This window comes from Archocentrus centrarchus, chromosome 17 (assembly GCF_007364275.1).
Source record: "Archocentrus centrarchus isolate MPI-CPG fArcCen1 chromosome 17, fArcCen1, whole genome shotgun sequence".
Taxonomy (NCBI): domain Eukaryota; kingdom Metazoa; phylum Chordata; class Actinopteri; order Cichliformes; family Cichlidae; genus Archocentrus; species Archocentrus centrarchus.
The window spans coordinates 16,130,235-16,142,104 of NC_044362.1; the positions used below are offsets into that span (position 1 = coordinate 16,130,235).

At 39.1% G+C, this 11,870-nt stretch overlaps 1 protein-coding gene across 2 annotated transcripts in view; it reads right to left on the bottom strand.

Moving 5' to 3' along the window:
• LOC115795301 (glypican-5-like) overlaps positions 1-5,135 on the bottom strand; it is a 107,319-nt gene extending 102,184 nt beyond the window's left edge. For both annotated transcript variants that reach the window (XM_030751119.1, XM_030751118.1), the window contains exon 1: positions 4,743-5,135. In XM_030751119.1, the coding sequence (XP_030606979.1) occupies positions 4,743-4,920 (178 nt within the window). In that variant the 5' untranslated portion in view covers positions 4,921-5,135. The remainder of the gene's footprint in view (positions 1-4,742) is intronic.
• Positions 5,136-11,870: the final 6,735 nt, after the last annotated feature.

Here is an 11,870-nt window from a genome sequence, read left to right on the forward strand (position 1 = left end):
GATCATCTTGAAAGAGAATGGAACAAAAAGGCAGCCAACATCCAAAGAAGAGGTTAAAGAAATATTCCTGAAGCCTACTGAAGAAATGACAAGAAAGCTTGCCCAAAAAAGGCTGTGTTGAAGAATAAAGGTGGACATACAGTACCACCCAGAAGCACAAATCCCCTTTGGGGTTGTGTCAAGAAAGGCATCCGGTGTAAAACACTGCCAAATAAAAAATGCGGCGCTACCTGTTGTGGTGACCTCTTGAGGCAAGGGAGCAGCCAAATGTAGTTTTATACCACATATTGACTTTCAACCTTGTTAGAATTGTGCAAGATCTCTTTTTGCTTTACATACTGTATTTCCATTTAGTGTATGTTTATAATACAAATTGCTCTACCAATTTCCCATTTTTCTAGTAAAATATAAAGAAATGAAGGGCTGTCTCAACAGTACTATACATGGTTATGTTAGAGCAGTAGATAAAATAATAACATAAAATCACATTTTCCCCTACCACATAAGTGAGTCGAGAGGGTAATGTAGACCACAATCAACTGAAACACAAGACTGGCATAGGCTGAAATCCAATAAGAAATACTGTGTTAAAATCTACTCAGACAGGGTAATCTCACCTTCAGTCTGGACAACACTGGTAAGGCTTGAGTGTTAAAGACCATGAGAGAGTCTTATTTTATTTTTATGTTTTTTAAAAACTCTATTAAATGGTTAAGAAACTGCCAGATAGAGAATGCACCAGTACTGAATGAAGTCTGTATGGAGTAGGTGTCCTTCATGTGTGTCCAGGTTCAGTAAGAGAGGAATTAACATAGCCAGAGCCAATCAAAGACTATGGTGAGCTTGCCAAGTTCTTTAACACCGTAAACCGTTAAGGATGTGACAACATGTGATAACACACTGTGGTCCCGTTTCCCCTTCTATTAAAACAACCCCACTCCTTTTGTATTCAATTTACAAGACACTTTCTCTCAAAAACAGTTACTGACTCAGTAGAGTGGTGGTAGAAAACTGGAAGGAAAAGTGAGTGTGGTATGTATGCAATCAGATAAATCATGATCAAATAGTTCCTTTTAAAAAGGTTTTAAATGAGCTGTAAAATGCTTTGATCATATCTAAAGAAATTATCCAAGAATCCAATTCATCAAGTTATGTGTCTGGGAGTAGCACTTCTTGCTGTCTGCTTTCCAAGCAATCTATCTCCAAAAGGGCTATATCAGCACGCCATAGTAATCACAGTATGGAGTGTTTGGCTCTCCACCACTGCACCTAAGTGGCCATAAATCAGAAGGATAAGCAACTTCATGTCACTGATTATCAGAGTTCCCTTGATGATGAATCTGGCATTGAGACAGTCACCCTTTACACTGTAAATTGTAGCCAGGGGGATAAATATTGTCAGGAAAGCAAATAGTTTGGTAATACAATGCCATATTGGCACAAAATAAATTTTAACACATTAGGAATCTACTAAAGTTTCCTTGATTAATGGAGGTGGTTCTTCATGTTTCCTATGTTTTACACAGAGCTATTGCTTCATTTATGAATGTTTATTTTCACAATTAAAGAATCTGAGCACTTTTTACACCACAACAATGAACATGAAAACAGTAAAGCACAATCACTACTTAATGCACTTGTGCTTTCTTTGTATACAAGAAGTAAAGACAAAAATTCTGCATAAAATATGTATACTGTAGAGTGTATTTATTTGAAACAGGATCATCCAATTGGCCGGATACCTGGCTGCCACACTCCTGCCACTTTGTGAGAAATCAGTTCACCACACATGAAATGTGGCACTGTATCCTAACACAAATATCAGACTGTGAAAAGCACTGAAGTCCTGCCACTTCAAATTTCAAGAGTTGCTTTTGTTGGCGTTTGATCTGAGAACTGAAGCAGAGTAGCATAATTGTGTACACATACACACATATACACCAACTCTCACACTCTAACAAACCCTTCCAATGGTGAGCACTTTGAAAACAAGATTGCAACAAACCCAAAATACTCACTCAAGGAAAAATACAAAAAAAATATGTTTTTTTAACTTATAGTCCAGACTAAGGAGTTATAACTGCCTCATTCTGCAAACATGTCATTCCTATAGACATAACTGTGCCTTAAAAATAAAAATCTTACAGTTAAAAAGAAAGACCATTTCATACATCACATTTTACTGTATAACTGTCTTTTTATGCTGACGTGGCAGAATGAGGTATTTATATAGCTTCTTTGAGCAGCTGAGTGTGCAAACATTTGTCACAGAAGTCTTGTTCCAGGCTGCTGACATGCTTGGAAGGTCCTTCCGTTGTCATTAAGAGCTAACTACTGCTTGCAAAGGAATATTCTCTGTTGCTAATAGTGACACCCTGCTAAACAAACATATCAAGTGGTTTGGATGCACCTCTTGGTATGTTTACCACTCAGCTATCAGTTGCTCTTCTCCCAGTTACAGCATGCAGACTCAAACTGGGTGATACTTAAGCTGAAATCAGCCTGCATGTGAGCACTGCAGTGAGCATTCTGGTCTGCAGCAATATACAGATGTCTTATGCCAAAGTCCAGGCACAGAACATATCGATTTTTGAAATGACAAGATAAAGATGCAACCTGCAGCAGACATGTATTACAACTATTTTATGAATAATAACAGTGCTGTAATACTAATAGTATCACATACTATTACCAGTAATTTCATAAATTTGCAGTGTCTTAGAATGACAGTGACTCATGAGGCCTTAGATGGACTTAAGACTGGTCAAGAGCTGTCATGAGGAGTCTTCATCATTGCACAATTCCACACAACCATCTCTAGGATTTACAGAGAATGGTCTGAAAAAGAAAAAAATATCCAGTAAGTGACAGGTCTCTGGTGAAAATGCCTTGTTGATGCCAGAGGTCAGAGGAGAATGGCCAGACTGCTTTGAGCTGATAGGAAGGCAGCAATAACTCAAATAACCACTTGTTACAATCAAGGTATAGACGAGCATCTCTGAACATACCACATATCGAACCTTGAAGCAGATGGGCTCCAGCAGTGGAAGACCACATCAGGTGCCACTCCTGTCAGCTAAGAACAGGAAACTGAGGCTACAATTCACACAGTCTCAACAAAATTGGATAATAGTAGATTGGAAAAACGCTGCCTGCTCTGAGTCCCAATTTCTGCTGCGGCATTCAGATGGTAGGGTCAGAATTTGGCATAAGCAAGGTGAAAGCATGGATCCATCCTGCCTTGTTTCAACAATTCAGACTGGTGGTGGTGGTGTAATGGTGTGAGGGATGTTTTCTTGGCACACGTTGGAGCCCTTAGTATCAGTTGAGCGTTACTGACCCACATCCAGCCCTTTATGACCATCAGGTTAACACACCATGTCACAAAGCTTTTTTCTTTTTTCATTATGAATGTGCAGCCAAAACATCTGCAGCAACTGTGTGATGTTGTCATATCAATGTGAAAGAAAATGTCTGAGGAATGCTTCCAGCACCTTGGTGAATCTATGCTCTGAAGAATTAAGCAGTTCTGAAGTGAAAGGGAGTCCAAAACAGTACTAGCAAGACATACCTAATAAAGTGGCCCTGAGTGTGTATGGCAACTAAACTGGCTTAACTTAAAATAAATACCATCCTTGATTAATAGTGACAAAGTTTCACACTAAGCAAAATTACCATAGCTGGATTACCTTCTAAACTTGCCTATAAATGTCTCCAAAAAACAGATTTTGAACCAGTGTTTACCTCATAAAATAACTTTTTTTTTTTCAGTGTGCAGGAGGAAAGCACAGACCATAAAACCTTTAAGACATTTAAAACTGCTTTCAAGCACTGCTCAGAGAAACGTTTAACACTGGACAAAATTAAGAATCATGTTAGCAAAGGCACAGAAAACTGCTGTTGCTACATAGAGAAATTATTCATAGAAAATGCTGCTTCTAAGTCCATGTGCACACAGGCTTTAAGACTAATGTGTGTTGCTCTGTAATAACGGCAAATGAGTCCGGAGATTTCAAATCAATCACTGTTTCCACTGTTCTCATTATATGAGACTATTTGCATCACACTAGATGTGCTGTAGCTCAAAAACCCTGTCTCAGCTGGATGACTTGTGGACCTGCAAATTATAGAGAAAATTAATATGAGACAGGACTCAGACTTATAAGAATAGCTTAAACGTTTACATAAAAACTGAGAGATATGTTCTGGGAAGAAAACATGCTCAAGATTGCACAATGACAGACAGATAATTGATTTACACACTTATGGAACTTACAAACAAGTTCAGACACATTTCACTTACGTTAAGCTCATTTCAGATTTGGCAGAATCTCACACTGTTTAGAAACTCATTTTTGGGAAACTGGACACCAAATCCCATCAAATTATTATATACACATGCTGTGGTCAAAAAAAATATTAAAGTTTCCTCCAACTATCATGACCAGTATGTTAAAAATAAGATAAGTAAAGTCAAATAGCAATAAACCTGCTAGCTGCCGTCACTTTATTGAACTTTTATGAGACACGCGTGCGTTTTATAAAAACATGTAATCGATTTCAGGAAAGGACGTTCATTAAAGCTAAAGGTTTAGTTGATTTCACAGCATGGTGTTTGCTTTGTTGTCGTGATTTGGCTGTGTTTTAAGACAAAAAGCTGTGCTTCTGGCAAGATATATGATGCTTATAGTGCGCTTCAGCCAAAATGCTCCTCGCTATAGGTGCCAAACCCACTTGCTCACCTGTGACAGGTGTCTCCGGTACACGGTTCAGCGGCCCGATCTGGTGCAGCTGGAAAACGGTCCTCACTTCATGACAGCTGTACGCGCCCACGTCGATCACTTTCACGACAAATGTGAGCAGCGACAAAATCCAAAAGCATCCGACAGAGTTTACGCGTGGGCATATTCCTCGGGACATTGCCGCATCTCACTCCAGGTATCCTCGTGGATAGCGTACTGTAACCTGACTGTAAACTGTGTGACAATGTTGAAAAAAGACGGCACGTGTGTATAATGAAGCGACGATCGGTTTAAACATCTGACAAACCTTTCCGTCTGGTTTTCACATTATTGATGACTGTGACCGTCTCACAGTAGAGATTCTGGGACTTCTCTTGGACAGAGGAAGAGTGGTGTGGGCTAAACCCTGTCTGTCCCGCGTTTAACACTTTGCAGTGGTCGACTGCATGCATGCCTATTTCCAAAGCCTTGCGCACTTTCCCCTCCCTTGCCGTTTACTTCAGCTAAGTGCCCTTACTGAAACTCACTACAATACTCCTATAGGAAACTGACGCGTCTCTGTCTTTATGACATTCTAAGTTCTTAGAATTAAATGTTTGAGATGACAGTTGCTATCAGTGCTCTAACTTTATCAGTACTCGGGATAATATGTAGGCTATATTGACCTTTCACCAGCACACTCTGATCTATTAAGAAACATTAAACGAGTATTGCATGTGGGCGTAAAGGTAGGCGTAAAACCAGACACTCTGTTAAGTTTTAAAGTATAGCAATTGGCTGACAATTGATTCTACCTGCATTAAGGAGCGCTGGGATAGAGCTTGACTTGTTTAATTTACATTGGCGCCATCTTCTGGCGAAAATGTTTAGTTACAGGCGCTTAGTGCTCTGAAAACAAGGGAAACCATCTGCCTGAAAGGTGAAGTTCTAACAGACAACTGTGTGGCTCCATAATGTAGTGGTTTACACATTTGCCTAACAAGCAAAAGCTCCCTAGTTTGAACCTGAGAGGAGACACAAATGCCTCTGGGGATGTGTAAAATTCAGCTAAATCAAAAATGCTGCAGTGTAAGCAAGGGTGGAGCCGAAGGTAGCTCATTGTCAAATGCAACCTTTTCTTTAATGATGACATCTGCTGATATTTTAAAGCCAATAGTTTCCATGGGGTGTACTTACTTTTTTGGATTACCGTATATAGCCACAGTGTAAATGTTACCATTTTCAGAGCAGCTCAAAACTTGAGGTCAAACAAACAGTTGCTAGCTGATGGCTTGACTTTGTAAACCAGACCTATAAAGTCAGCAAACTAAACAAAAGCTTAAAAGGTGATGACTATGACACCTCAGGAACAGTCCAATGGGAGCACCTGTATAGAGTGCATTTGCCATGGTTGCTGGGCATCGTTCACAGATCACTCAACAATACACAAATTCCCTATATCATACTGTACGTGTGTTACATAGGATACCTGCTCCCACTGGTAAGGAATTTCTATCGATTGTTATAAGGCATTCTATATGTACTTTTTATATTTAGTCTGTGTGTCATGATCCAGGTTGTGACCATATAGTTGAGTTTTTCCAAGGAGAGCAGCCTCTCAGCTAAATCAACTCCATTTTCAGATAATTTTTTTTTCTGAGGGCCTATCTCTAAAGTCTAGCAGAAACTTTAAAGTGATAGGTCCTCAGAAAGGTCCTTAGAAAATTTCTGTAAAGTTTTACATGAATGTAAATAAATGTAAAACTTTACATGAAATGAAAATTCTTGACATGTCTTCTACATCATTTTTTACAAAGTATTGTTCACATCAGCAGATGTTTTCTTGAGTATAGAATGTCAACTCTCCAAATGCTAGCATGTTTTAGGTCAAAGGAGCTCAAACAAACCCCCAATTTTGTTTCAGTACCTACAATTGTATTTGTGAGTTCCTACTTTTAAACTAGGTAAGATCTGACTACACCATCTCAGCATAGACAATGTTTTATATAAGCAGTTCCCGAGGTTTCCTTGGTTTATTTATGTACTTATTTATTTTTCACCAGACACTTTATTAGGTACACCTGTTCAACTGCACATTAATGCAAATATCTAATCAGCCAATCACATGGCAGGAACATAATGCATTTAGACATGTACACATGATCAAAACAACCTGCTGAGGTTAAAAATGAGTTTGAATGGCCTCACCAGTGCTGAAAAATATAAGATCGGTTGGTGGTCTGGTCTGATGAGTCTCAGTTTCTGCTGCAGGGTCAGATTCTGGTGTAAACAATATGAAAGCATGGATCCACCTTGGCTTGTATGAATGGTTCGGAATGGTGGTGGTGGTGTAGTGGTGTGGGGGATATTTCCTTGACATACTTTCGGTCACCTTAGTACTCTGCCAGCTGATCATCTTTTAAATGGCACAGCCTGCCTGAGTATGTCCATTCCTTTCTGACCGCATTGTACCAATTTTATCATTGCTGCTTCAGCAGGAAGCATGCCTGCAAGGTGTACCTAATAAAGTGACCAGTAATTGTATTTATTTTTAATCATTGATATCTGACTGTTGGCCTGAATATGGGTGTGATTCTGACGTCCATGATTAGAATGTGCTCCATTCAATTCACTTGTTCTGAACTGAACAACTGGATGAAGGACTTATTTGATCCCCAGTTAGGAAAAAATTCAGACAATATAGGATGGGCCAATTGATGCTGCACTGGTACCATTTCCTTCTTGTCTAGTTCATAAACACAAGCAGCACTCGCTCATTGTTGTGTGAAGCATCATCTAGTAAAACAGAGTAGAAGGCTGCATGTATTATGTATGCTGTTAGGAGAATTATTGATTCAAAGGTCATGTTTTGCCCGACTAACATTATGGATTCTAGTTTCACGTTACCATAATTTTACATGATTACATTTTCCCTGACTATTATATCTGCAAAAGACACAGCACATATACTAGGTACGTAACACTGTAAACGTTTTTTGCACATCTATCTTTTTTTGCATTTTTTTGTTTGCTTGTAATAATAGGTCATTCTGATTGAAGGGGGCACTGAGAAAAACGCAGTAGGTTTAGCTATAGCTGTAGCTGCATGTCTCTTGGCCATACTCACCTAATGAAAGGCATTTTTAACTAGCCTTCAGGTTTCAATATGTATTATCTACACATTCAAGAAGACTGAATGAATCGTGAATAATGCATCCCTATGAAATTGCTTGAAGTGAAGTTCTGGTATGAAATACACTGCATTTTATAAAGACGTTTAGCAGTTTTGGTTCTGCCTTTGTTCTCAGATGTCTGAGCCTTGCTCAGAGTCATCAGGAGTAAATTGAAACAACTACTAGATGCAAAATTAAAATTCTACATTCTGAATTTCTGAAATACAGTGATGGTTAGGACATGTTTATTTTTTTTTAAATATACCAAAATATGTGCAATATGAAAACATTTTTAAGCCTAGGCTCATGTATCCTTTTCTAAACTTATGATAGTTTAAGACAGGCAAAAGGCTCTAATCATTAGCTAAGTCTCAGAAATAATACTATTAAACTGCTCAGACACTTTAAATAACACCTGTGCAAGCTAGCTAATAAATACTGCCTGTAGCTAGCTAAGCTTTTGCAAATATGCTGGCAAGTAGCAGTCTAATAACAAAACAGGTGGGGGAAAAGCTCTGGGAGAACCTGCCGTCATCTGGAGAAGCTGGCGGCTATGACTGCTGTGATTGTCAGCAAACAAGGGCTTGTCATATATACCATAAATACTTTATTACAGCTACAGGTGTTGCCAAGCTAATTTAATGACCGCCATACAAGAAGAAAGGTGAGTGCTGAATATTTCCCTATTAGGGATAAGCTATTGCATTCACACACAAATACACACACATTTGCCCTCTCTCTCTCAGTTTTTTTTTCTTTTGTTTAGAAACATATAGTGAACTGTGTTTCTTTCTACAGAAAGATTTGTGAAGAAGTGTGAAAAGGTAAAGAATGGATTTCTGTTGTTATTAGTCAATATGTATTAATGGTTCCGACGCGAAGTGATGATGAATTTTTACAGCAGATGGCGCCAATCACCCAACTTATCCTCATTCAGATAACATTCAGTTCCGTTTACCCCCAAGTTTTCTGTACAAACGTGTATGTCATTCCCACAGTCATCTCATAAGACATGATAAACAATATCAGCTGTTGATTACAGAGGAACAATATGTTCTAGTATGTACACCGTAACTACAAACCTAATTTTGACCAAATCATGGTCATGACAAAAACTGTGATGCATCTGATACCAGTTAAGTCAGCTCAGTCCTTCGACTTTGTGAAAGGATGAAGATGCTACAGTAGTTATAGAGGAGATTCTTCATTTGTCCTCTCTCTCTCTCTGTGTCTGAGACCAGCAGTTAGTACACAGTCTGTGGGGGCTTTAGCCCATCAGTCCTGGCCCTCTAAACTGGGGATTTAAGGGACTTACAGGGGGTTAAACCCCCAAGATTGGAGCCCTCAACCGCCTGTTTGAGAGATTATAGTCTTCAGTCTCTTATTTTCACCTCTCTGTCTTGGTGGAACAGCGGGACGTGTGGAGGGTGGTCATTAGCGACATGCCTTAACTTGACATCTCTAGAGGGAGGAAGTGTGGATAAATGAATGTTGAGAAGGTTGATGAAGATTTAAAAAAAAAAAACTTCAAACTAAGGAAGCATTTTAAATAAAATATGTTGTGCACTGAGTTGAAAAAAGGTGTATGCTGTACTGTATGTACATATGAATCATGGTCGTATAGTAAGAAATAACAATAATAAACATTTATGTTAAGACTTATATAAAAAAGAGGCCCCTCTTCCTTTTTTTTCTTGCATGCAACTTTACTATAATAATTAAGAAAGAATCAAGTAAACATTATGTTGGATAAGAAAAAAACTCAAAGGGGCATTTTAATGAGTAAATTGTAACGAGTTAATCATAGCATAAGACGTGCAAGTCTATAAGATTTTAAATACATATAAAACACTGACATTTACTATGTTATTTTCTGTTGCCCTTCCATTTGGGAGTGGTCAGATGTCTGCAGATTGCTGGTCACAGCATGAAGCTTATGCTCTATTTCTCTCTCAGAGATGTGAGGAATGGAAGTAAGCCATGCTGCATCTTTAATGAGAGTCTGACATCTTTAGTGCCACTGTCTCACTATCTGTCTTACTAGTGCCTTTTTCATCCTCACCTTCATGGCACTTTCAGAGAGCACAGAATACAGAGAATGCCACAAAGCATCACCGACCCTTTCAAGCATCTGAATGCCACCTCACACACTTTTTTTAGAAGTAGATGCCTTATTCATCACCACCACCCATCCCAGATAGCAAGAAATTGCACCTAATAAATCACTGAAAAGAATTAAAATGATTCTGTTTCCTCAGTGACATTTAATTGATTGGCATAATGGTTTTTATAGACTCTTCATTAGCCTGTTACAGCACTGAATCAATGCAACATCATTACAAGCATGATTGAACTGAGTACCAGACATCTGCTGCAGGGCACATTGGTCTCTATTTGTACAGTCATTAATGTGCTTCGCTACACACATGAACTGGAAAGGTTATATATTTTACAAGTGACTTCAATCTGAATGACTGACTACATTTCATTGGCTTGATACTAAATGAAGAGGATATAATCTAAGCACTAAATTGACAACAAACAAAAGGCATCTATGGTTCAGTAATTCTGCAAGTGCCATTTTTTGTAGGCAAATATATTTAGTCTTGCAATCACAGTAAAAACAGCCAGTAGTTTCAAATTGCATTGTATCTTCCCACAGTATATTAGCCCTGATAGAAGCACACAGTGCAAAAATAATACATTTATTATCATAATCTGGCCACATTACTTCATTTAAATGCAGCAAAACTTGATTTTCTATTTAGGTATTCTTAATGCATTTGTATCTAAGTCTTTGTGTGTCTGTAAGCGTGCGTGAACTGAAAAGTTAGAGGAATTGTATCCTATTTCACCCTCCACTGTGTCCCAGAGGGAGTGTCGTCCACTGTTCACAAAATAAAGTACTGTTGTGCACGTGGTGGAAAAATTTGCTTAACCCACTCACCCCTGAGATTTCCTTACAGTCTGTGCTCACTGAGCTCTGATAGGATCTAAATACTTCTTTTGAGTTTGTACACACAGGCCAGGCAGTAAGGTCCGAGTGGCTTTTTTGTATATGTGCATGTGTATGTGTCCGTGTGAGCTGGGCTAGAGCAACTTGCTTTGTGCATGATCAGTCAACCACATCCCTCAACAGGCAGGAATAGGGGGTGACCACTTTATGACAGCTGATTTTTATCTTAGTGAGGTCATAGCAGTTGTCTATTTATGGCACGTGGCATCTCATGATTTCAAGTGAGTGCATTTCGCCCTGATTTTCCTTTACTAACTTCAAAACAAATGCCTAATTTGTTAATCAAATACAGGTCAGCACAGCAGGCCAATGAAACTGGTGGACTCACCAGTTCCATTGTTGCCCTTACCCACCTCCACTCCCTTCCTGCCCCTCACATTTTTTAGCAACAACTAATCTATTTCTCCTCCTTAAACTGGCCACCACATTTGTGAAAAATTCATTTTGATGCCCCCAACCTCCCACTACACCAACCCCTCTTTTTCCCAGTGGGTGAGGGGGGGTTGCTTGGATGGATTAACACCATTGACACAAAAGGATTAGCAACCAGAGATCTGTTGTTTTTGTCAACCCTTCCCTCCATTTCTCTTAGCCCCTCCCCTGCCCCCCAAATCAACCTACCCACCACCATATACCATACTCCCAACGTAAACAACCAACAGCTCTACTGTAACCAATACTTATCCCCCAGACAGTCAAGCGGCGATACACAACAGCCACAGCAGCCCCCTGACAAACACGCAACTCAGGCTCAACTCTGTCCTTGCTTTCATCCTGCTCATCTTTTGTGGCCGCAGGGAACACATCTCTACACTGGATTGCTTGTTTTGTTTTTCTATGCAAAACATATTTTAAATTTGCATCAGCAGGTCAATGTGTGTGTGAATGGGAAAGTATTGTTTTCTCCTTTTGTGTTTCTTACCTCCATGCATTTGTTCCTCTTTGTTTTGCCTACTGTAC